This window comes from Pseudoliparis swirei, chromosome 1 (assembly GCF_029220125.1).
Source record: "Pseudoliparis swirei isolate HS2019 ecotype Mariana Trench chromosome 1, NWPU_hadal_v1, whole genome shotgun sequence".
Lineage (NCBI taxonomy): Eukaryota > Metazoa > Chordata > Actinopteri > Perciformes > Liparidae > Pseudoliparis > Pseudoliparis swirei.
In genome coordinates, this window is record NC_079388.1 from 12,857,604 (window position 1) to 12,884,988 (window position 27,385).

General features: G+C 42.8%; 1 protein-coding gene across 1 annotated transcript; it reads left to right on the forward strand.

Moving 5' to 3' along the window:
- Positions 1-1,844: 1,844 nt before the first annotated feature.
- rims3 (regulating synaptic membrane exocytosis 3) lies at positions 1,845-27,385 on the forward strand. The gene is made up of 7 exons (XM_056417250.1): positions 1,845-1,890; positions 10,201-10,513; positions 24,747-24,888; positions 24,964-25,076; positions 25,715-25,816; positions 25,905-26,044; positions 26,312-27,385. The coding sequence occupies exons 2-7, from the start codon at positions 10,240-10,242 to the stop codon at positions 26,522-26,524; spliced, it is 984 nt and encodes a 327-aa protein (XP_056273225.1). The 5' UTR covers positions 1,845-1,890; positions 10,201-10,239; the 3' UTR covers positions 26,525-27,385.

Consider the following 27,385-nt stretch of genomic DNA (forward strand, 5'->3'; position numbering starts at 1 on the left):
TCCTCCTCCTCCTTCCTACTGCTGCCTAATGTTCCCCATAAACATCAAGTCAGGTCCTGCCCTCAAGATCTGTGCTCACTTTAACTGAAATTCATTCAAAAGTGTTCTTGACAAATTTGTCCAATTCTTTATCGTCAAAAATAAAGTCATGTTTTGTCATTGAGAAAACCTTTGATTCTCATCCAACCGAACACTTGTGGCTTTTTCTTGAAACGTGTTTTTTTTATTTTCTTATAAGCCACAATCAGAATGGCATTAGGACATAAATACAGTAAAGACATATGCATAATTTAATTTAAATCTACGCAAAAGCTATATATCTGTCAAGTGTTTGTCTCGGGGTGAGGCTCAGGTGCAGAGACAGGCTGGACTTCAGGTTTGAGTGAAACTAAAAAAAACGTTACTTTGGAAAAAGGTAAAACATAAAAACGCTGGCTTGAAAGCAACTACAAAAAACACTAGGAATCACCATGCGAACAAAGACTGAGAATGAGACGTCGAAACAGAGACACTACGAGACTGAGATTAAAACCACAAACCGACAAGAGAAAGACTGGCACAATATATAAGGGGAAAACAGGTGTACGGCATGAGACAATCAGGGAGACAGGAGTGGCTAATGGCAGGTGAAGGGAATTAACCAATCAAGGAGACAGAGGAGTGGCTGAGGGCAGGTGAAGGAAATGAGCAATCAAGACAGAGGAGGCACAGAGGAGAAACAGAGACGGAACAAGGTGTTACTTACAATATCAGTCATTATCAAATATGCCATTTGCTTTCATTTTCAACTGTTGTTTCAGGGAACATTTATAACTTTAATGTTAATCCTGTAAAAAATAGTACTTTCCATAATTTTGTTAGAATGGGTTTCATCAATTTAAAACGGTGGCTTTTTATGACATTTTTTTTCTTCATATTTTATTTATTCAGTTAACCATAACATATTCTTTCTGTACATTTTATTTCCCAACGTGTGATTGCCATGCCAGCAGGAATATAATCGGATATTAAAACACATTTGGGGAAACTTGATGACAGAGAGAGTAACTGTTATTCTGAAATACTGATGAATGAAAAAAGTGGGCTCCAGCAAAAAGGGCACTTTACTCATCCAGGGCAAAAGGGCTGGTGCTTGAGCACCACTATAGGGCTCTTTCTGTGCACGTGCCTGCATGGACGGCATGCTAGCAGTTTTCTTTCTGCGTCCAGTCTTTATGCTAAACTAAACTCGCTGTAGCTTCATCTGTTTTGCCAACAGATGTGAACGTTATCAATCTCATTTAAGCTAACTCTCAAAAATGTAAAACAATATTGTCTTGAACTCCACATTTAACCTTCCACATGTTTAGGCAACGCCATATTTAAATTAAATGTGTTTAACCAATCTACAACGAACGTGGGTCAGTGAGCAGGTTAATGAGGCACACCTGGTGTGAAGGTAATATTTATCTCTGTGCAGTTGACCTTAGAGGAAGCTGTTTTTTTGCCGGGCTTTTAACGCAGGTATCCATGTGCAGTTACCTTTAGTGCCGTGAACAACCGAGGCAGCGTCAACGTGAATCCCGCTGCCTCCATCTCTGTAGCGCCACAAGTTGTCGCTGTTTGCCGTGCGGCTAAAATCAACCGGTCCAATAATCTCATCACCCTTCTCCCACTGTTGTCTCCCCCTCCTCCCCTCCTCTCCTCTCCACAGCAGCGCGTCTCTCACCGCGCCTTAGATGCCGTGTGACCAGCAGCACTGAGCGGAGAAACCGTCCAGCAATCCGTCGTCCAGCTCAGCAAAGACCCAAACCCAAACGATGACCTTCTTACAGATACGACAGAAGCCAACAGTTATTTGACAACTTCCGACCCCACACCTTGCCTTCGCCCCGCTCCTTGCTGTCAGCGGTAAGTGATCCGATTCCCTTTTTAATTGCAGTCCTCTCGGTGCGCAATTTCCGCACAGGGCAGCGCCAGCGCCAATGGACTGATATTCTTAATATTCATAGCACCAATTAATAGCCGATGATCAGCGAGAAGCTCAAAGTGTGCACAGTAATGTGAATGTGGGTTTATTGATGTTTCATAGTGCTGTTGTAAAATCAACCAGCAACACATTAGTGAACTCTATTACTCTCATATTATGTCATTAGAAGTCCAGCAACACAAAGATGGTCTTGCAGGTCACAGTGCCATGCCTTCTCCTACTTCAGTCAATCTCATTACATGTTTAAAGGCTCTGCTACAGCCGTATGCTATAGAAAAAGATAATGCACATTAAGCCTGTTGGCGTGGGGATTTTAATCTGACCTGGATACTGTATTTGTCTTCTTCTTTCCTTTTAAATGTATATAGTTTTGATATGTTTGGACATTTGTATATGCTCCACTGGGATTTGATTTAAAAAAAATAATTATAGATGTTGCCACTTAGGGACAAAGTTCAGCACGTCATGGTCAACTTCACTCTTCAATCTAGATTACGGTTGCGTGAGGTCATATGCATCAAGGTGCTTTAGGATTAATCCACATGCTTCCCCCTTTTTGATTGCGTTGGTAAGTGTGAGCGAGGGTGACAGTTAAGGGAGGGGGAAGGGAGTGTGGAGGAGAGAATACGCATGTTTTATGATGCCTGCCTTCTGCCAGAATTTAGATGAGGCCAAGTGCATGCTGAGGTGTGAGATTGGATCAGCTGGCCCGCACACGCCGACACAAACACAAACATGCAGATCTGGGCTCACACTGTGTTCCCCACCTGTGGATCAGGGCAGAAACACGTGATGCGCCTCCTGTGTCTTTCTCTGAATCCTGCTAAGAAAATCTCACAGCCTGAAAGCTGTTTCATGTGTCTCTGACATGTGCGATGATTGCCGTTAAGCTCACAGTGAAATGTGAGTACAGTTCCTTTCAATGAAGGAGCTCCCTGCTTGCCCAGTTTTAAGAAATTCTATGAAAAAATAATAATTACGTTAAATTGAAAATCCTAGCCTGACTCACACTTTATCCTCTGAATAATCCATTGAGACAGGAACAGCTAGAAATAGACTTAACCCTGTCCTGTGGAAAGCCATGTTTCTCTCCCTCCATCTACACATCACTCAACAGATTTAAATACAGATGTCACTCACCACAAAATCTGCATTCAAAAAATCTGTCATCCTGTTTTAGACATTTATAAACAGCTGTGTATCCCATGTGTCTCAGTTTAGTCCCACATTTGCATCGGTGTGGGTGGCTGCCAAGTGGATTTTAGATGTATATTGCACATGAGTTCAGAGGGCAAGCAAAACCCTGTCCGTTTGAAATATAAACCATGGTGACACATTTATGTGCCCGTGTGTCTACGACTATGATAGTTCCAGATGACTACTACTCAAAAGGCCAGGCTGACTGTTCTGCACTGTATCATCTGCCATCAAAGAGTCTCTGCTCACATGCACACACACACACACACATCTGGCCACACTTCAGATCTGTAGCTGGCAGCTGCTGGTCCTGGGCTTAAAAAAAGAAAAGAAAATATAATGAAAACAACCAAGGGGCAGAGCGGACACTCGTCATAATAAGCAGGCTTGTGTGTGTGTGTGTGTGTGTGTGTGTGTGGAGCCACCATTATGTGTGCGAGTGTGTTGTTGTGATTGGCTGTGGACACTTGTAGAGAACCACCTGCACAATTCACTGGCCAACTGGTATGCAACATCAAATAGAGTAGCTGCGATAGGTTGATAATGAATGTGTGGTCACTATTGCGCCTCTTTTCCCACTTTAAACTGCTAACGAGATTCTATCGTCTTGTTTGGGATTACTTTGTGCTCTCAGATTGAATCACATCCACAAGAGTTTAACCAACATGGATGAGGATGTGGGTTTGGTTTTTACCTTTTTTAATTTTTTTGATTTTGAATTACAAAAAGTCCGGAGATCATCCAGTTGAATGCCATTGTTCTTTTACCAAGCTATACTGGACTTTGCAGCAATGGCATTTTTCACGTTATATTTCTAGTTTGGATAGATAGAGATACGGTTTTATCATAAAGGTAATTGTTAATGTGTGTAGTTTATTTTCTTCACAATTGGCCGCATGAAAATAAGAATTTAAAGCAAAAGACATCCTCGAATAATTTGCATATTACATAACATAATTGCATATGACAATTTACAATGTATATAATCACAAAATGAATACAATGGTGGACAACAATTACAGCCTTGTGGGAAATAACACGCAGTAACTAACATCCCTGTGTTCCAATGGACCACTATAAGTCTGAAAGATCACCCACACACTGAAACATGAAAGCTAACCCCAAAAATGAGGTCACATACATAAAAGAAAGATGGGAGAGTAAAACATTGAAAGCCTATAATAGGAGTCTTAAAAACATAAGCGGGAGGAGAGAGAGATATACAGCTCTTATCTCGTCCGCCCTCAGGATCCGGTTACGTTCCAACGCACACATCCCTTCTTGAGGTTTATCAGACAGGGAGGTGAGCTTCGGTGGGCCCTGTCCTCCCCGTCTTAGCTCCCTCCTCAGCACCACACAACCCATGACGTCTAAGCTGGGACCCGGTGATCCAGTCATGGTTAGTGAGGTGAGAGTCAGGGTGCTACTGTGCCCCGGGGCTACCAGATACCAGCATCCCAGGTGGGGCGAAGAGATGGGGGGGGGGGGGGTTGGGAGGGAGATGTCACTGACCACATTAGTCACCAGAGAGAGCAGGCCATGAGTCAGGAATTCTCCCAGTCTCATCCATCATGTCCTTCTTAACCCACTTTCCTGCCAGTCCAGCCACTTCGGCTTTTTTCTTTTTCTATTTTCTGCTAGCTCTCCATCCATCCCCCCCTCCCCCCCACACCCCACCCTGCTGACAGGGTAACTTCTCCATCCTTCTTTTGATGGTGATGAAAAGGAGAAGAGGGCACAAAGCGAATTGTTTAGTGCTGGGCGGCCTTTGGAGTGCAGCGAGGGAAACGGTTAGGAAATGGATTGTATTTTATATATAGTATACATTTGTTTATTCTAACCTTTAGGGAGACAGAAGAGCTACCACAGTGATATAGTGCGTCTCATTTTCACACCGTATTCCCCGTGGAGGTGTGTAGAGAGAAACCCTTTGAGCTGGTAAGACTGCTGAGGGGTGATACGTGATGAGAGGAGAGAGGTCTCACTTCTCAAAAAGGCTGCTGGCTCAAATCCTGGATGAGGTTTTTGATTCAACGCTAAAACCAAAACATTGTATTGCCAGCTCGGCTGCGGCGGGATTAGTGTGGATTTTGGTTGAGTGATTGGACATTTGGAAATGATACTCCACAGGGTAGTGATCTGATGGTTATCGATGTGCCTTACTTCCACAAGTATTTTCATGTAATTGTTATTGTTATAAATGGGTAACCACCTACCTCTCAAGCGTGAGTGAGCTCAGTCTAGCTGTCGTTTATGTGTAACGGAGCATCACACCACGGCGCTGTCGCAATTCAATATTTTGTTCAAATTTATTAAGATACTGATTTAATTTACTCATCTTATCAGTTTTACACTATACTCACCAAGTTAGTAGCTGAGGTCATGGAATGCAGCAATTTAGTAAACAATTAGGTCTAATAGGGGTTTAACACCCATAGAGGCATCGGCTGGCTAAATTGCTTCCTTATTTAGCTCCTTTAGCATAGGAAACACTGTATCTTCCTTTATGAAAGGAAAGGAGATAATGCTGCCCCACAATTCTTTGCGGCGGTAACATTTAAAGCGACGTGTCATTCTATCGTTCGCGAGAACAAACAATCTTGTCCGAGAAACGCAGATTATGTAAATAAAGTGTTTCAAAAACTATTCTTATATTCTATATTATTATGATCAGAATATAATCTCCATATAAATCAGAATAACACAAAGTGATATGAGACATTGTTAGTGGGAGATCGAGTTTAATTCAGCATGTTTTAAATTGAACAAGGCGACAGTTTAGTAGTTTTGTTCTCTGAGACGATCCCTTGGTTTTTCCCTCTTTTATTTATATTCCAACACTATAAGAACACGGATGAAGTAACTATTTTAAGGTTGCATTAAATTAGTACTGGGATGAGTTCCGTTTAATGACAAATGGATTTCTATCTGATAAGAAGACGTCATGGCTTATCCATCTGTTAGTGTTTTCTTCTATCATTGGTCACAGATGTAACTAAGCATTTCAATACAACATTACATTTTACACGACCTCAGACAGGGTGATGCGACCCTTGAGTTGTAGCTGTGATGAATAAAATGTCAATCTTTGCTCACCTAATGTAGCTGATGCAACATGATCCACAGAATATGTGTGAACACGTGGTGTGACGGATCGCATTTATGTCTGCTGTCACAAGGTGATGAAGCAGGAGTGACTCAATGACTCACCTCATTAAAGACTTCATTGGATAAAACATGTGATTGAGCCAATAGGAGGGGCAAAGTGAAAGCCCCTTATAAACTCCCTTCTCTGGTAATTTCACAGCTGTTGGCATTTGATTCTGATTTGTGTCTCTGTGATCATCAGCCATAAAATTGCTCTGAGAGCGTGACATGGTAACATTTGTGAAAATGTTATGGCGGTGTGACTGTATCGGGTCAGTTTTCTTCTGATGCACTCTTTCTCTTGGTCCATGTGATGATGATGAAGAAGAAGAAATTGAATCTGTGTCAGAGCAGAGTGTTTTACAGAAGACTGTGGCGTTAATTCAAGTTCATCAGCCAAGTCTTCGGTGTCGCGGCCCCTGTCGTTTTCAGCATACCAGCTCTCTCTGGCGCGTACATTCAGCACAGCAGCTGTGTGTTTGCACTGCGCTGGGTTTCTGTGTGTGGTCCATTTGGCACTCAGCCATCCCCCCAGCCTGGTCCCCTTTACTCTGTCTGTGTGTGTCGAGCTGCAACGACAGCTTTCTGTTTTCTTACCTCATGAGACCCCTTCTGGTCAGAGAGGGCTATCAGACACACACACACACACACACACACACACAGCCTGAGGATCATGAAGAGGAGAGGAGGAATGGATGCATGTCTCAGTTGTTGTTCTATCAGTGTCATAGTCTTCTGCCTCTCCTTCTCTTGCTCTCTCTCTCATTAATTCTCACAGATCAGGCTCAAGCTTCCTGCATGTTCTCCCGTCTTTTTGTCAATTCATAATGAAGCATCTTCTCCTCCCACATCTCTCTCCCTGTCCTTCAACTTTCCTTTCTTGGTCTTCGCCGACTTGATAGCTCTCTGGAAGCAGAATGAATCTATTTGTCTATCTTCTCTCCTTCTAGATCTCTTCCCTATCCCCATTTTCTCCGGTTCTGTTCGCTGTGTGTTCAAAGCACAGAGGCCCGCCCAGAGAGCTGGAGAGAAGTGTGCATGGGCTGGAATAGAAAAGAGGGCGAATGGGGAAGAGAGGGAAGGCAAAAAGAGAGAGAGAGAGAATAATAAACTGGTAGGGCATAAAGGCTCACCTGCATTTTAGATTCCAAGCCCCTGCCTCCCCGCTTTCTTCTCCCCTCAATAGCCCTTTCCACTCATAACAAATGTCACTGGGGTAGCTCTGTCCAAAGCATGCATTATTCCACTTGGCTTATTATGAGTTTCATTACAAAATGCCAAAATGGGCCCTTTGCTACATCAGTTTAATGTTCCTCAATAGCACCCATTTGGGTTATTGTGGTGTGGCTCAATAACTCCCAACAAACGGTGGTGGTCAGCAACACTTCTGGGTCCGACGGCATCGTGGCCGTGTGGTGCGACAAAGCAGGGCACCGATGATGATTCACAGAGACATCTGAGGCACAGGGCGTTTACATCTTCCATCTGAAAGTCGCATTACGGGCAAAGTCCCTGTACTGTATATGTATTATTTATGACTTTTTCAGGGCAGTGAGTGTTTTAGTAGAACGTTTCCTGCACTGAGTGGTGGATTATGTAAAACTGATGTCTTTTAGTCATGTCAGAAGCACGACTCCAGAGATGGCAGATTGGCGAATATGTCTCTCCTTAAAGACTAAATTAGGTTGAATACAATTATTTATACTATGTATATTGTTGAGGTAACACCTTGATAAGATAAACCACTCAAGGAAAGTCGTACACATCTTTAAATAAAGCTATCTGAATAGCAGAGCGAAACGAAGATTCACTTTGAGTTTCCGATAGAGATGTAACATCGACGCCCCGCTGAGGAGAGAGGCAAACACTTGGGAAAGTCTGCTCTTTGAGTCAATGTAATATTAATTTATGATTATGAAAACAAAAGGAAAATTCAACCAGGAAAAGAAGAGATGGGGAGCCTATGCGTTCTTTGGTTAACAAGGCCGCTCACGTTTGGCTTGGAGCTGAACAAAACCTTATATTTGACATCAATATTTCACTTTTCATCGACTACAACTTCATACGTACCAGTGCGCTTCAATTGTGTGCCCTCATGTGTGGAATATAGTACAGTGGTAATGCGCTGCGTCTTTTGCTTTATGGAAAGCTTGGCACTAATGTCTTCTGTTCTTGTACGTAGCTGATGAGTAACACGCCACGCAATAGTTGGGCTGTGTGCCATCGGAGAGCTTTCTGAAGAATGAGCTGCCTGTCAGACCGGAGTAATCAAATCCGTTTAATATTGAGGGGGCAAATGATCCCTCTCAATTTGGACTGATCTTGGTTTTATGTTAAAATCTGATTGGCTCAGATTGCTAAACTCCCCGAGGTTTGCTTGGCCGCTCTTGTTTTTTTTTCAGTGCAGTGGGAGATGCACAAAACACCAACTGAGCCAGGTGTCAGCAATACATCCTGTAGCATCTTAAAAGTCATCAGCATCCACAGATTCTGTTTACACAACAACATTTTGTATGATTTGGTTGATCCTGTAACTTTCTTTACACAAAATAGCTGCAAAACATTTGCTGACATTCCTGTCAGCCTTAACTGTGATATATTGTGTTAATTAGCAAATGTTAGCATGCACACCAAACTAAGATGATCAATAATGATAAATATTATATCTGATGAACATCCGCCACACATCTTAGCATGCTGATATTAGTATTTTTCTCAAGCATTGCAGTGTAAAGCGTTTCCAAAGCTGCCAGCATGGTTGCACACTCTTACATGAGCATGCATGCAACGCGGTTAATGAAGCATTCCAGCTGAGCATCAAACCATGTTTGTGAGTCACTCGTAAGCTCTGAAACGGAAATACTGCAATGCTGGACTCACTGTGTAGAACACAGAGATGGAACTGAGGCTGTAATGATAAAGCAGCTGGAAAGAAGTTATATGGAATGAGAAATATAAAAATAAAATATGTTTTAAAGCACAAGCTTGGCCACAGTGCATCTACATATTTAATGTGGCCTTGGGCTGTCGGTTTAGCCTCGGCATAATGAACTCTGAAGTCGTGGTGCGAGAAGGAGAGAAGGAAACGAGTGAAGGAGAGGAGAAGGATGTGGTGTGATACAGATAATTGCCCTTTTTTTTTTTGTCAGACATTTTGACATGTCACATTAGGAGAAGCACAGGTGCAAATAATACAATGAATGATGGCTGCATGCTGGCCCACTGTCCCACTGCCATGGCTTACTGGGACACTTGGATATAATGGAGCCATTATTAAGTTATTCGTAAAAACCTATGCCTTTTCCCACTACGACGTCGTCAAATTGTCTCCAGTGAAAAAGAACCAGATATTACAAAAGTGTATCAAAGTATAGTGAAAGGTGTGTCCTCGAAGGGTTCTGCCAACCATCGACTTGAGCTGTATACTTCATCATGTGTCACCGTTTAAGTTCAGGCACAAAACCAGATAAAAAAATAAATAAATACGCAAGACAAATACCAGCTGACGGGGTCCCCCCTCAAAGCAGGCCGGCCCTGACATTTGGGTGGAGCTGTGGAGATGCGTCTCAACTCCCTCGGACCGTCTGCTGCCGTGTGCACTGTCCTCGTCTGCCGCCTTTGTGCCCTTTGTTTTCTCAGTGTGAAAAACTATTGGAGATCTTTTTTTCAGCTTTATTTGTGTTTGACGGAGTGGGAAGTCATTTCTGCTGCCTCTGCAATAAGCAGGGAATTTAATCGAAAGCCTCTGTGGTCGAAATTTAAGCACAATGTCCTTTGGCCACGGGGAACTTCTGCCTCGTAAGACGAGCTATATTCCGTATTCCAGACGCATTAAGATCTTTTATTTGAGCTGTCTTTCAACCTCTCCTCTCGACTCCGCTCCTCAGCCCCGCTCCATCTTTCCGGCCCTCCAGTCCAGCGAGACCATGATGCTCAGCGGCTCAGTGGAGGTGCCCAGCCCGGGCGGGATGAGCGGCCTGGGCGGCCTGAGCGGGCTGAGCGCGGCGGCTCGTAACGTGGTGCGCTCCTCCAGCATCTCGGGGACCATGTACAGCGCGGAGAAGAGTCCCGGCGGCGGGGGCCCAGACTCCACTTCATTGGCCGGCAACAAGAAGCGGCGCTCCAGTCTGGGCGCCAAGATGGTGGCCATTGTGGGTTTGTCGCAGTGGAGCAAGAGCACACAGCAGCTCAACCAGCAAGGTCAGTTCACCGTTCTTAATTATTCTGTTGGATGTACATTGTCCTTTTTTTACTTTGTGACTTTTGAGCCCCCATCGAATACTCTACATCCTAAGGTAGTTTCTCTCTTGTCATTTTACTGCCACCATTTTAGCTTTAGGTCAGTTTGACTTTTTACTCCACTTCATCCCCGTCCCACTTTTCTCATCATCCCTCGTCTTCCATTCTTCTTTTTTTCTGCCTCCCCTGTTTTTGTCTCCCTTCGTCTTCTGCCCTCCGCAGCTTCAGTTTTGTCTATTGGCTGAAGTATGGGGACAACAATCTTTAGTTTAAGTTTGGGTCGAGATTTGAAGCTGAAAATCATATTTATTTCCAAAGGAAGATGGAATTCTTAATTGGTAAGACATTTAATCACCATCCTGGCTTCGCTTCAACTTTTCAAAATACCCCTCATGCTTTCAAAATGATTAAATGTTTTCCAGTGCACTGGAATTGTTAAACTCTGCCAACACTGTTTCTAACAGTGTTTGTTTCAGTGTATGCACAACGATATCAGCATAATCCACTCCAAAGGGTATTTGATGGTGCCCTGCCTCAGTTATAACACCGGTAGCATTTAATTCAACAAACTCTCACTGGCTTTACCTGTCGCGGTATTATCGATGTGATTAGCCTTTTTTAAAAGCCTGCAGCACTTTTGTGTGTTTAACTCATTAGCAGCTGGTGTGTCTGGCGGATGCATCTCAATGATAGCGGCGCTATGTTCTAGTGCGTGTCCTGTGGGCCATAATTACAGGAACTGTACAGCTGCAACAAAAGTGTATCTTGCTTTGTGCCTCAGCAGCTACTCAAATCCAATCACTTCTGGTGGGAAAGAGAAAAAAACATTTGCACACCGAAGCTTGGTAAATATAGGCAGGGGGGGGGGGCAGGGGGTGCTACTCATTTCAATGCATTTAGATTGGTTCCTCATTCTTCAATACCAAGGGCGTTGTTCATCTCCTAGCATCTGTGCTTCTCCTTCCAGTACTTTGAATGGTCACCGCCTCAGAATGCAGCCTGCGTGTGTCTTTCTGTTCGCTCGCTCGTGGTTGTACAGTCTGAATGTTCTCTCAGAATTAGACGTACAGTCTTATTGATGAGTCATCTGAGGCTTGTTGCTTGCTGCTCTGTGTAGCAGGCTGGGTAGGGTTTGAATCTTCTCTTGGTCTTCTGTGAAATTTAAAGTGAATATCAGACAAAGCAGCACATTAAAAAAAAATCTGTTCTAACATTGTGCAATTGAAAAAATTTCCCAGCAGATTAATCAATAATAAAAATAATCGAATGTAGCACTACATCTCAAACAACAACAACAACAATGTCAGTGGTGACACATCAAAGTTCATGTCTTTCAATCTTGATTTATAAAATAATTTATTAAAGAAAATGAAATCTAAATCCCAAACTGAATGGTGACCTTAAATTACCTGTCTTTCTTCTAAAAAAAAAAATTAACAAATATATTTTGCAAAAGATAGACTAGGATTGGTTACATTCTGATTGAGTGTAGAACATGACTCATTGAGGAATTAAAAAAATAAATCTTGTGACAAAACAAAATCTTGTATCAACTTTCAAGATTTTTGCTACTTCATGCTAATGTCCGATTAGGAAGGTACACTTTTTCCATTTTTTAATGATCTGAACTTCTCACATGACTTCCTCTTCTTCGATGAATTTTGAGAATGAATAAAACAAAACCAGGCAGGTCGCTTTCTCTACACCTATATTCTTCTCATGCACGCTCTAATATGGTCACCGCATGGCTAATGGAAGGTGGACTCAGCGACACACACACACACACACACACACACTCACACTCACACACACCTAAATCTAGTATCATTACCTGCATCATTACTTTGTCTCCCATCTGTGTGAGATGGCTGTTGCTCCAGTACACACACACACATAGACACAGAGACACACACACAGCTGACACTTGTCTGATGCAGGGAGAGCTGTCGATATTTTCACCACAGGCGTATTCATGTCTCTGTGTTCGAGCTGATGGCGAGAGCACAATGGACGGAAAAGTGTGGATGAGGAGGCTAGGAGGGGCTGAGGATATATAGAGAAGAGGAGACGAGTGGTGTGTCTAAATTGAGATGTTCTCAGCCGCCAGAAGAACACATCATGCCTGGAACAAAATCGCTCCTTCCTTTTCCATCTATATCACAACTTGTTGTCGCTATAGCATCTTGAGATCCTGCATGATCATTTTCTTGGGACATTTGGGAAAAAGAGAGCGCTAGTATGGGATCTGGGCTTATTATTGGTAGGGCCTGAGTTTAGGTATTTGTATTGGGAGCAAAGTGGAAATGATTCAACCCTATTTTAAATTGACTCGGGTAGTCTAAAAAAAGGGAAGTTTCAATAGATTTAGGTGTTGGTTAAATGAAAATACAGATATTCTATGTAGATTATTGTACATAGCATCCATCCAACAGCAAGATCCTTTCACTAGGAAGAAAATGACTAGGCTGATCATGGAAATTGGCTCCTGGAGACGAGCAAAGCTTTTTCTCAAATGACCCAGAGAGGACAAAATGGGCGACCAGTCTGTAGCTTTCCCTACTTCATAATTAATAACCAGCTAGACAAAGAAAATGGCTGAATATAAGGAGTTGAGTGACCCACACAGACAGACAAAAGGTCACGCAGGCAGAGGAACAGGGTGACAGGCAAACATTCCTCCTCGTCTGGTCGAGTTTGATTGGGGTCCTCGAGGTACTTGTTCCTGGAGTTAACGGCCCCCTCTGGTCAGCTGGCACTGCTCCCCGTTCCGAGTGACACTTGCATCGATTGGTTCGCGGGGTGGTTCGGCCCAGGTGCCGATCCCTTGCTTTGCTCGGTTGGCCACCTCATAGCCAATAAGCCACTGTTTGAATTGGTCCCCAGAGAAGAGATGTGTGAGGGAAGTAATCAGTAATTTGTATCAAGGGGGGAGAAATTGGAAAAATAAATGGCAATCTTTCCGCGAAACAAGAGACAAACTAACCACATGTTTTGTTGGCGTTGATTAATTGATCTTATTGAATAACTGTCTGTTGTATGTTATGGTGATTACAAAGTGAACCTTGAGGAAACAGAGAGACTGAAGCATCACCTCAAAATCTATTGCCTTTATTCTGGTATGCCAATACTTATTCTCAATGTGTTGCACACCTTTTATGGCTAGCAAGAGTCTACTTTAACCATTAAAAAACATTTTATTCTTGTCTAAATATTTAGAGTTATAGTGAATGACTGAATAGAGAATTTAAGTGAACACTGTGGAGGCTGAAAGGGACATGAAGACAAAAGGCAAAGTGAACGTACACAGTGGGTTAATATGTCAGAGTCTCACCATTCAAGCGCTATTAGGAGGTAATGTGGTTATGACGTTGTTATTGTGTCAGAGTTCCTGCAGGGGATGTTCTAGCCATGATCAATTTTGTGGATTGGATTGAGTCCATATACAACTATCTTTAACATCTGTCTAGAAAGATAGTAAACTCTTACTATCAAGGACGAACAAGGACGTTTATTTGAAAAAGAGAATTCCTGTTTTCTATTTCTAAATGCAGCTGTAATCTGTCCTCAGAAACAATCCATTCACAATATTTGGAACAATGATGGAATGTATTCAAACCTTTTATCACTTACTCAATTCCGGCATAAAGCTTCAATAAGCTCCTTTCATTTTTGTTCCATACCCCACTGTACACAAAATTTGTTGCGCAAATGTCTGAACTGAGTCACCGCATTCTGCGTATACCGTAGGAACACAAACTCCGATGTAAACGCAAGGACAAGGAGGACAAGAACATTTATTTCAGACTGCAGCCATGTCAACCTTTTAGACAGCAGCTGGGACCTCTGACAGTTCTCGGTGTTAACAGATGCTCTAGGATTGTACCCACTGGGGTTTCCAAACATAAATGTGCAACTTTAGGGAGTCATTAATCAGATTATTTTCAAATATAGGAATCCATTTGGCATCTCAGCATTAAGGCTGGGTGTTGTGGCGATGCCATACGCCTCTGGGGACACTGGACAATATTTTTGTGGTTCAGTTGTAGCGAGTCGATGTCCGGGCCAAGACTTCCTTTTCCATGTGCTTCTCATTGTTTACAGTCTGAGAAGCAACTTCAGACTTCTCCAACGTGATTGGTCAATACCACTCGGACTAGGAAGGAAAACCAGAATGCTTCCAATGCCCAAAATCTTGTCCTGTTGCCTACAGATTCATGTGAATGCAGAAACTGTTCATTGAGTTGATTGTAGAAGTGCTTCCACATTTAGATCCTTTGATGGAAGCTATTTTCATGCATTCCTACTAAGATTATGCTTGTTTTTCTTTCATATCGTATTCTCCTCCCGTCATTCCATTCATAGCTACAGTGCCTTTGCGTCATTATTCTGGGTTTTGTAACAGACGAGTGTTGAGGTTGGCATTTTGACCTGTGTTCTATTTATTACCTGCTATTATTTGTATGGGTGAGGAGAAAACACACGCACACAAACACAGTTTCCCAGGTGTAACGGGTGAGTCACTTCTCCGGTGAACACGGCTTTATCTCCTGAGCAGGTTTATCCCCGACTGAAAACAGGGCCAGCAGAGCGTCTCTCAGCACAATGTCAGTCTGCACTGAGGGACGCGGCTTGTCGAGAAACAAGCGCCTCTGACGATGAGAAGCAGTGCACCAGGAGAGTTGGATTGAAGGAAGCCAGGCGTGGATGTGTGTCTGTTTGTGAGTGTTTTTGGTGAGAGTCCCAGTGAAAGGCTTCAACTCTACCCGCCCCCCAGTTTATGTGTGTGTCTGTTTTACTGGTGCACATTCACACTCCATCACATCAATCCTTTCTGCTCCATTTAGCTCTCTAAACCCAATCTACACCCATCCTCTTCATTTCCTCAAGCTCATTCTTCAATTCCTTTTAAATATTCTTAATTGAAATCTTTGTGTTTATTTCTGTGGGGATGTAGATATAGTTGGACATAAACCAGAGACACGGAAAAGAAAGAGACACAGAAGGAAAATTGTGACACAGGAAGAGAATACTTGTTGGTTTGCTTATTGAATCGATTCCAACTTTGTTCTGAGACCAGTAGCAGACACATTTCTGGGTGAACGGTTGTCACACAAATATTTGAGTTGGCTGACTGGAACTGTAGTTCCAACCTGGAAGTAAGGATGTGTGAAGAGGCTTTCACCGTTGTTATAATGTTAGAAAAATACATACACAATGTCTGCTTCTGACTCGAGTTTTATTTTGCGTTTCAATACAAAATCACCTTATTGTCAATTAAAAAAAAGCATCTTATTTTTCCCACTGTAAAAAGTGCTTTTATTCAGTGTCACAAACCACAGTGCTGAGCCATGAATTGTGTTACATTTTGTTTTGTATATTGGACCGGAATATTGACATATATTAATACTCCTATTGGTGAAGCCTGAATGGCTTTGTGATATTTCGGCACATGAAAGGAACGAGGGAGGTTTCGGCAGGAGAAAGAAAGCCAACAATAACACAATTAAAGGTCACAGACATTGGTTAAAAACAGTCGGCGTCTCTCCGCTCCTCGACCAGAGAATAGATCTGGCATTTTAGTATTCACTGTGCTTTCAGGGTGACTCACGCATGCCCTATTTCTAGCTCTGTTTCTGAGTCACAGCAACACACTTTAGGAATTTTGGCAGAGACATTTTGGAGAGCTTACAGGGATCAGACCCTTCGAGGAAAATATTCATCCCAAAAGAGAATTTCTCACATGTCATGACAGCTCAGGAAAGGCGTTTGAACTAAAATGAGCAACAGTGGGCACAACGCAACGGATTGCTAGAATAGCAACAATGAAAGTTGTTGACTCATCTGACCTATGGTAACTGTGCTTGCAGGTATTTTACAGGATGAATACACATGATGGCTATTCATACTCACTATGACGAATGGAACAAATTCCTCCTTGAGTCTTTTGAGCTGCTATTTCAGGTGAGCCTTCTACGACCTTGTAGTTTCCCTCACCCCACTTCAGGCTCCACCACCTCTATTTTCTTTAGAAGCGTATTGATTCACTGGCTCTCCTGACGCAAGCAAACTGAAACCTTACTCGCGTCTCTAAAAGCTTTCTCGTCCCCACCGGTGCTTTTACGGGCTACCAAACGCCAGCGAAGCTGACCTGCAATCAGTTTTTTTTCTCCATTCTCAGTTTCTGCCGTACTCCCCCGTCCCACTCTTTGTGTCTCCTCACTGACATCTTAATTGTCTCTCCGCTATCGCTCCTCCCTTCATCTCCATCTTTTGCTGCTCTCACTTTCACTCAAAGCGTCTATCATGTTTTCCTAATCTCGCCCACTGTCTCTTCCATGCTCCGTGTTCTATTCTTAGCCAGACAGATTGGTGAACCGTTCAACTGTGAATCTGGCGTTCTACCTGCTATTGTGGGCATACACAAGTGTGTGTGTGTGTGTGTGTGTCGACTTGCAGAACACGGCCTTTCAACACACTGTGAAGTTAAAAGGCACTGAACCTTGAATATGAGGCAAAGTTTGACATTTATTAGAAATATGCCTATATACTTTCTTGCTGAGTCACATGAGAGGATTGACACCAATTTAATGTCTATATGCTAATATGAAGCTCCCACGATCACCAGTTATCTGAGCTTAGCTTAGCATAAAGACTGGAAACTGGGAAACGGCTAGCCTGGGTAGAAGTTGTAGAAACTGCAGTTTCTAGACCGACAGAGGATGCAGAGAGCTATGAGAAAGGGAGCTTTTTCCTGCTCTTCATTTACACTCTGAATGAAGGAAATGATGAACAAGTCCTGACGTGTCCCGGCTGGCTAGCGTGTTAGCGGTTAGCTTTCAAGCCACAGTTCCCCACCTGCGTCACCAAAGATCCAGAACCACATATCTCACATACTCCACAACTCTTTTTTTGTTTTTGTTCTACCGAATAAACAACAATATGCAACATGTTATATAGTAAAACATCGTGATCTTTAGAGATGCTCGCTTGCAGATCTTTTTAAACCTTTGCACAGGCTAGCTGCTTCCGGTTATTTGTGTTAAGCTAAGCTAAACCAGCTCTGTCTGTTGCCTCAAGTTACTCCCCGCAAGAAAGCATAGGTTATAGCCTATGCAATTTTCCAAACGATTCCTTTAACGGCAACAACTTGAAGCTTGTGCTTTGTTGAAGCTCACGGAGTTGCTATTTCTTCTTTGAATTTTATATCATGTTAGTTTTTTTACACAACCAACAGAACCAATTTGGGTGTTATTTCTCAGATATGTTTGGGGCTTTTAGCTGATCTGGCAAACTACACCAGTAGAGTGAGAGCTCTCAGATTTAGCTGGTCGAAAATGTGAAAAAGCACTCACTGGCTCCCGTGCAGCGCTTTAAGGCACTACGTGGTAATGTGTGTCACTGAGCTCAAAAGTGTGTGAGGTGAGTCACCATGTTGTGTGTATTTATGAAAGACTCTGTGTAAAAGCCCTATAATCAGGGTATCATTACTACTCCTCCTGATGTAAGAGTGCTGCAAACACACTGTAGGCTACACACTGCTGCCAGTTGCCTTAATATATGGTGCTGTTCAAGAAAAGGTGGACTGGAGAGCAGCTTTTGGTGCATAGGAGCAACACACACACTCATACACACACACACACACACACACACACACACACACACACACACACACACACACACACACTTGCAATGAGAACATACAGGTTTAATTCTAAATCGGTATCACAGACCAGGGTTGCTGCTGTTGCACTAAAGGAAACATTGATTGATATTTTGTTTAGTTTTTTAAAATAGTATTTGCTCTAAATTCAGACAGCTTACAGTTGTGAAAACATTTCCTTTTTTCTGAATGCAAGTTGATCTGCCTGAGGTATTTTCTTGCCCTAAGTTTAATGTTCTTGATGCAAAGGGGAATTGTCTGAATTATTCTGCTTTTTAACTGAAAAGTAGTTCAATTAGATCGGAAAGAAAAGGATATATATCATCCCTCTGGCAGCATTTAGTTTTTTTAACACGGTAAGATTTTATTTGTCTGCAGTTTACCAGCTATTATTATGTTGTCTCTGTGTCAAACTGGGAATTGTTGTGGAAAGTGATATTTAGTACTGAAAAGGCAACAGAAGGTTTTGTGAAATATTAAAATGTTAATTTCAAGTAATTTAAAGTCATCTGTTTCTTCTCATCTGCTTGTCTTGTTTAAATCGTTCGACCATCTTGCGTCATTTGTCCATCAGCCTCTAAGTTGAGTAATCAAGAGGAAATTACATCTGAATTTGATTACTCTTCTCCTCATTGTAATTAATTGTCATTAGACAGGAGCCCGTGTGGAATATTAACTCACTGACAGACATCCTGCCATACATGAATGTTTTAGATTTCAAGAAATCATTTCCTTTGCGGTGCTGAGAAAGGCTAATTGCCTTGCATTGACCTGTCCCTGCCTGAGCTGTTCATGTCACTCTCACACACTGCCAGCGCGCACACACAAAGAATAACTCATAGAAAAGTTGAATGCTGGCAGTGACTCATAAGTGGTTGAATAATAGTGAAGCAGCCTGGTCGTTTGATTTTATTACCTTTGGACAGGCTCAGGCTGGCTGTTCCCCCTCGTTTCCAGTCTGTATGCTTCGCTAAGCTAACCACATGCTGGCTCCAGCTTCACACACAGTATGAGAGTGGTTTTGATCTTCTCGTCTGAAAAGAAAGTGAGTTCTGTCTTTAATACTCGGTTAAGCTACTCCGTCAGGGCTGTATGGGTGGGATTTTGTCAATTAGATTTATAATTTGCCATTATAATCTGATTAAAATGATAGATTGTGATTGGAGCACTCGTGTAATTTTTTTTAACCAATTTGGCCCCGCCCATAACACATTGTAAAAAACTGAAATATACAAATATTTCATGTAAAACAAAAAGAGTTCTAAAAGCAGCAGAAAACAGTGTGTCAATGCAAGATTACACTACCCATAAGAAATAACTGATTGAGAAAATCCGTTCAGAGCCTTTAAGTGTAAAAAGAAACCTTCGAATAGCTAAACTCAAGGCACTGATTCGTATTAATGGTCCTATGAATGAATCTGCTCTCACTGTTCTGTGCCCTTGAGCAAAGCACAGACAAATTAATGCTTCTGATTGTTTACACTGTCACGTTTTGACAGATGTCCTGGAGAGTAGAACTATTCTGCTACGTCTAATTGATTGATTTGCTTAATATAGTTACTATCACTTCGGTAACGTGGACTGATCTGATCCTTCTACCAAAATAAACAAAAAATATGTCTGATTGTATGAAAGTCTACGATAAAAAAAGCCAAACTCTTGCACGATGTATTGCCTCAGTAAAAAATGATAAACACACGTTTATGTTTTTAATCGCTATAGTTTCAGGCTTTCTTCAATACAACATGATGTATATTTTGTAAATGATGGTCCCATTTCGAGTGAAATAGACAATAAAGTAGGGTATGCTTGAGAGTGTGGCTTCCTTATGATTAACAGGTTGTCCCTATTTGCTCTTACAACTTTAACACTTTCACACATGGAGTTTTCAACGCCATCATTCTCAAACCAATTGGCTACCTCACACTTATATTTAGTCTATGTCAATGCTTTACATATGTTTTAATTTCCATGAAGCTTTAAAAGATAATCATAGTTTAGTATCTAGCTTTATACTACGCACACATATATACTGTGACTTACTGAATCACTGGCTATGATGTTATGTAACTGTAGAATACATGAATATGGCTTTGAATCACTGATTCATGTACATAATCTCTTCTTCCTACTTCTTCTTCTTCCTTCAATCTCCCCTCTGTCCAAATTTAGTAGGTGTCCAGCGGGGAAGACACCACAACAGATCTTTCATCTCCAACTCTCGTGCTTAGTTACTGTTGCTATGCATGGTGGATCGTTGCTGTCACCGGTGCATCCAATAGGCATGTCGATGCAGCCAGGGAGTCTAAAAACAGCATTCTATATAACAGCATATAATGAGAAAAGCTTCATCAGTGTTCTCTCTAAATGTCAGAGCAGCTTTAATGATCTATTGAGCACACAGACACACACACACACACAGTGAGAGAAGCTGTATATCTTGTGCACGCCGTCTCTTTTCTGCGTTGTTGGCGTTTTTCATTAATACCAACTCTCTGATATTAATTCACTCCACTGAAGCTAATAATTTGTACCATCCCCATGACCCCATCTCTTCCGTCTCTTATCGTAATCTTCCCCGTCACTTGATCTTGCCTCATTATGATGATCAAGTATGTGGCCTGGATACAAGTTTCAATGAATACCGTGGCTCTTGCATGGTCAAAGGAAGTTGTGAGCGTGTGACTGCTCCGCTGGGCGTCACATTTCCGTGAGATCGATGAGTGTGTCTTCTGGGATATTGTATGACTCATAGCGAAGCCAACGGGAGACCCTTTAAATAGGCATGTACCCCCTCTCCTCAAGCACGCTGAAGCACAACAGCTTATGTCATGTTGTTGTTTTTCTGCTCAAACGGCGTATACGTCAGACTTCTTCTAATTACTCCTTCCAGGATGTGCGTGTTTTTGATGTTAACACTGTATAAACAAAGTTGGTTCAGCAGGGAGAGGAGAAAATACGCTAAATAATTTAGTTGGGATGGACTGGGAAAAGAGATGGATGTTAGTGTGTTGAAGATGGATGGTGGCCAGAGAACTTTGAATAATGGCGGAAATAAGCGAGAAGGACTTGCAGATAAAGCATATTATAGGAATCAGTTCATATCAGTGAGTATACGTAGAGGGATAGGGGCGGCAAGGAAAAGAAAAAAGACCGCAGTTAAACAAAGAGCTGGAAACAAAGAGCTAAAAAAAAAAGAAGAGCGTTGGTAGATCTGACTGAAAGACAGAGAAAGAAAAAGAAGTATTGGCGAATTAAGGAGTGAGACTCATGGAGAGGACGAGACGAGCGAGGCAAGACACAGAGAGGGGAAAGGCTTGTGAGCGAACACGCCAGCCTCTTGGTGCAATGCAGACGCATTGCCATGGAAACGATTGGAGGGAGAGCGCAGACAAGGAGGAGGGGATTAAACGGGAAGGAAGAGATCACTGCTTCACACTGTGTGTGTGTTTGGGGTTGGGATGGGGGGCGGCAGGGGGAGGGGGGGGGGGGACAAATGAGTTTGTGTGAAGATGAAGTTAAATGAAGGAAGTGCTCGATAGTTCAAAGATGAGATTTTAGTGGGGATGTCCAACTTGTCTGTAGGAGCTCGCCATCAAGGTTCTGTTTACAGATCCACACTCGTTATGGACACATTGGACCACCGTTATGCTTTTATTATCCACGCTTGTAAGTTATTTATGTTTCAATAACAGTTTTAAAAGCTGTATTTATGACCTGCTGGCCCGTTTGCTTTAATTGCGAGCCAGGTAGAGTCCAGTTGACACCAGTTGGTCCATTGATCAGAACAAAGTGCAGGAGCTTTGGTGAAATGTTGACTGTATGAAGAAAATACAAAATGTACAAAAGTGATTGGTGGGATAAGGCTGTCGCCATGGCACCAGTTGTCTCAGGTGGCATTGTCTGGGTCCAGATCTGAGGGCGGGGGTTGTCATGGCAGCAGGAGGGCATGGGGTTTGTCTGGGTGTGATGCTACAAACATACACACGCATGCACACACACACCTCTTCTCTCTCTCTCTCTCTCTCACACACAGACACACACTCTCGACTGCATGATTATAAATAGAAGGCAACAGAAGGCAGCATGCCTCTCCTCATCTCCAACACCTATGGGACCCCATCATTCTCATCTTCCTCTTCACCCTTTTCTCCTCAACAATTGCTTCTGCTTGTCCTCTCTCGTCTCTCACTCTTTATCCATTCTCTCTCAAAGCCCTCTCTACTCTTAAATCTCATCTTTTTTTCAGCACCCCCGAAGTCACATTAAGCGGCTTTGTTTGCTATCTGTTTATTACCTTCGCATTGAAATTGCGGAAGGTTATGTTTTGATCGCCGTGTATTTATTGATTTATTTGTATGCGTGTTATTCGCGTAACAAAAAAAGTTGTAAACCGAATCGCATGAAATTTGGTGGGATGATTGGTTATTATCCAGGGACCATTTGATTAGATTTTGGGATTGATCGGGTCAAAGGTCAAGGTCATGAAAAAGGTCAACATCTTCTTGAATCGCATGAAATTTGGTGGGATGATTGGTTATTATCCAGGGACCATTTGATTAGACTTTGGGATCAATCGGGTCAAAGGTCAAGGTCATGAAAAGGTCAAAATCTTCTTTTTACCATAGCACGATCAATTTTTATCCAATTGGCATGCAACTAATGCCAAAATGTTCATAATTCAATGCCCAGTCTTGTGATATGCGAAGGTATGCGCTCTACCGAGTGCCCATTCTAGTTGCTATAGTGATGGTGATGATGCGGGGTGTCTGCGGTTGTCATGGCGATGAGATACGGGCACGGCAAGGATGTTTAATGAGCTTGGACTTGCTCAGGATAATGAAGTGGGACAGCTGTAACTGGGTGTGCACTTAACTGACAACAATAAGCAACCGCTTGTTAAAAGTCTCCATTGGTGATTGCGCTCTTACAGAGGAGAGGTTTACGACCGCAAATGCAGCCACAAGGAGCTGCAAGGACGCAGCACTAAAACAGAAACTCACCCAATTGGTTTGTATTTACTTCTAAATTAACAAGTTAAAGGAAAAAAAGTTAGAGACGTCCGTGAAAGGATTAAGTCATTTTTTAAAAGAATTCAAACCCCTACAGCAGGATTATAAGAGAAATGTGCCAGCTTTGAAAGCTCCTGTCAAAGGAAAGACCTGGACATAAGTCTTTTTGGAGGTCTTTATGAAGCCAAACTGTGCTAACACAAGGACTCGCAGCCTCTCTCTCCCGACTGCTCACGTGCAGACTCTGTGCACAGGGGTGTGAATGAACCGACACTCTGGATATCGACTGTCAGGATGACGTTTGTGTGTCAATGTCTGCATGTGTCTCTGTAGATCATTGTGTTCAAGGGCTTTGGGAATGTGAACTTTTTACATTGCTTCATTGTTTACAGTTGTAGACCTCGGGGAGAATGAAAAAGTTTATTTTTTTCGCCTCTTGTAAACCGGCCTGCATGCATCGGCGTGTGTTTGTGTGTGTGAGGTGCATCGGTGAGATGTAAGCTTAGAGAACTCTGGCTTACTTTTGTAAGAAGGAAGGCGACACACACGTGGGAGTGATGGAAGAGACGCATGAATTGTTGTCTGCCAAAGGTGCATGAGTGCGCGACCTTCCATGTCACATCCTGAGCCCAGAGCACTTTGACTGTGCCTTGCTCCTTTGAACTCGGCATGTCCCGTCACAGAGATGCAGGGGATGATGCCCTGAGAGCTTCTTGTGGGGCGAGCAGCTCTCCAGCTCGCTCCCGTTCTCCCAGCGTCAGCAGAGCTGTGAAGCCTGAACACCTTCCCCTTCCCTCCGTCCCCCCTCTCAGCTCAGCCCTCTAACTTCCTCTCTACCCCCCTCCCCCACACACACACACTCAGAAAAATTCCACAAGCTGCCAATTTGTGTGTTTCTACTGCGTTCGGGACTCCCCCTAAAGGCCTTTTGCGCCCCACTCGCAGCAGCCACTGGTAAATGGGCTTCACCTGTTTGAAATGGGCCGTAGTAATACTTGTGAAGTGGAGAGATTTTCCAAGAGTGTGGGGACGTCCCAGTGGAAATTATGTGAGATTGCCTTCTTGCCTGAGTGAGCTTGCTTCAAAATAAATGCTGGAGAGACGGTAGTTCTCAGGGCTAAACTGAAATTGTCTATTTCTAGCGCGTTTAAAAAAAAGCAAACTTTGTGGATATTACTTGTGCAGCCCATCTCCGACGACTTACAACTGTTTGACAGAAATGTCCATCTTTGGTCTGTTGTGTGTCTTCATAAACTCAATGACGAGGACAGCATTCGGGGAACAGAATAAGAACTTCTAAATCCCGCCTATGAAAACACATACGAAAGTTTTAATATCTGCAGGAAAAGATATGCGGAGATTCAGATATTGCGCCTTAATGTACAAGCAGCATGTCCCCATAAATTGCTTATCACGCAGACACTGGTCCTGTGTAATACCTGACTTGCTTATCAGACAGCTCTATACCATCCTCTGATTATTATGCCGAAATAAGGTGAGCTGTGACCTCTGTGTTTTTCAGACGGTGGGACCAAGAAGCTTCGCAGCACCATCCGACGGAGCACGGAGACCGGCATCGCCGTGGAGATGAGGAACCGAGTGACACGGCAGGGGAGCAAGGACTCAACTGACGGCAGCACCAACTCAAATAGCTCTGATGGAACGTAAGTACCGAACCAGCAGTTCTTCCACTCATCCACGAGTCGACGGTATCCATTATTCTGCTTCTCCCCGCTCAGGTTTGTCTTCCCGATCACACGCCTGGGGCCCGAGAGCCAGTTCAGTGACTTTCTGGATGGACTGGGCCCCGCTCAGATTGTCGGCCGGCAAACACTAGCTACACCCCCCATGGGTAAGCCGATAGAGAAGTGGACTAACAACATCGCCTTTTCCTATTCAATGCATCTCATTATTGTCAATTATAGTTAGCTCCTTCCTGCTGATCTATGAACGTCTTTGCACTCTTATTTGCGGTGGCCTTAAGTGCATTTTTAAACCTCTCACTTCCAGTGACAAACACTTACAGCGCCTCGGTGTCTTGGTGCGCGAATCTTGCACCTTCCGCCAAAAAAAGTTCCTCGTTTGTTTGTGAAAACATTCTTTGGCAATAAACCTGTTTCTGATTCTGATTTCTGAGGATGACAGAAATAATTATCTACAGCCTTAAACAGCAGCGTCTAAAAATGCTGCACAAAACGAGTGTATTCACTCAGCACCATGAAGTTATTCTTGCATGAGGTATAAATCTTTCATGCAAAGGTCAACGCTTGTGAACAACAACAGGAGAGAACACTGAGCTCCAACATACCTGGTTGTGAAGACATACGTACAGCTCTGTGTCCCCCTCTACAGTCAGATAATGACCATTGCAACATCAAGGCTTATAGCAAAAGCATTCGTTAACTAAGCACCACCACTTGTTGAGTTTTTGGAGTTGATATATATATATTTCTATTGGCTTATTAGACATGGTATGTTGTGTCTCTACAGGGGATGTTCATGTAGGCATGGTAGATAGAGGAGGGCAGCTGGAGGTGGAGGTCAACCAGGCCAGAAGGTTGACCCCAAAACCGGGCTCCAAGAACATACCAGGTACTCTGAACTGACTTCACCTTCGGCATTAAACTCTATTCACTTGGCTTCTTTGTAGGATTTTCACTCTGTTGTCCTTTGTCTGCAGCGACCTACGTGAAGGTGTATGTGCTCGAGAATGGCATGTGCTTGGCCAAGAAGAAAACCAAAGTAGTGAAAAGGAATCTGGACCCAACCTACCAGCAGGCTCTGTTGTTCGATGAGAGTCCTCAGGGCAAAGTCCTACAGGTAGGACCAGTAGACTCGACCAGTGGACAGGATTCCTCCTCTTACAGTAATATTTGTTCGGAATTTACCACTTAAAAAGACTGCATTGTTGTGTTTGACATCAAATTATGATTTATACTGAATCCTGATTGATGCATGGAAGTATATGTAAAATGTACTCATATGAAGCTGATTGAGAGAAAATAAGTATTTGGGGCCTTTTAAAATGTGCAAAATGTACCCATATCTTATTGTTGCATGCATGATGTATTCTCATCTCTCCTCTAGGTAATAGTGTGGGGGGATTACGGGCGTATGGACCACAAGTGCTTCATGGGAATGGCCCAGATCCTTCTGGAGGACTTGGACCTGTCTGCCACAGTCAGCGGCTGGTACAAGCTGTTCCCTACCTCCTCTCTGGCAGATCACAACATCGGACCCCTGACCAGACGCCTCTCCCAGTCCTCCCTGGAGAGCACCACCAGCCCCTCATGCACCTAGACACCGAGTAGACGCCCACGTGCACGGGCACAGGCGGAGTCGAGCAGACACGGACACACGTACTGTATATACACAACGACTGTAAGTGCGAGACAGGTAGGCATACACATACACACATACTATATACCCGTGTGCATCTTTTGAGGAGGACACATTTGACATAAAAGTGCAAATACATGATCTCACGCACATGAGTACACACACTGGCACGCTGCCATATGTTTCACTACATCCATATTCTTACACTTTAGTCAGTACTTTAGTTGTGAAAACCTAAGCAAACTCAACTTGAAGTCGACATAATTTGCCAGAACATGTAGCATTTTTCAAAGTCCCATTTCAGCATTTCCTACAATGACACGGAAAATCTGCATTCTAATGTACTAGATGGTGGCACGACTCATCCTGATGCCAGTTTCTAAACTATCTATGCCAAACTAAGAAGAAAAAAAACACTTTATTTTTTAAAACCAGAGTAATTGTTATTGTTGTTATTCCTACTATAAGTCGTGAACTAGTATACAATATAAAGTATGGATATGTAGCAGAGTCAATGACTTGGATGTAATGCAAAAAAAGTACATACATTCTACACACATGAGCTGAGAAAACGGCAAACACAAAAACATACCTGGGCAACAGGCTTGGATATTCACATCATGGCTGTTATGTGAGGTAGCAACACTCCTATTCTATAGTTTTTACAGCACAGATTTATTTATATATATATATATATATATGAATAGATACATACTTATTTGTGTTTTTGTATGTATCGGCTGCATTCTGCATGTTTGCTTGCAACCCCTGTAGAGACATTTAAAAGCACTTCAATCTTTTTATTTGGCTTGCCTTGACCAA

Coding starts and splice junctions, on each gene's coding strand:
- rims3 (XM_056417250.1), top strand. CDS start 10,240: ATGATGCTCAGCGGCTCAGTGGAGGTGCCCAGCCCGGGCGGGATGAGC. Junction 25,817..25,904: donor GGGCTCCAAGAACATACCAG/GTACTCTGAACT, acceptor CTTTGTCTGCAG/CGACCTACGTGAAGGTGTAT. Junction 26,045..26,311: donor CTCAGGGCAAAGTCCTACAG/GTAGGACCAGTA, acceptor TCTCTCCTCTAG/GTAATAGTGTGGGGGGATTA.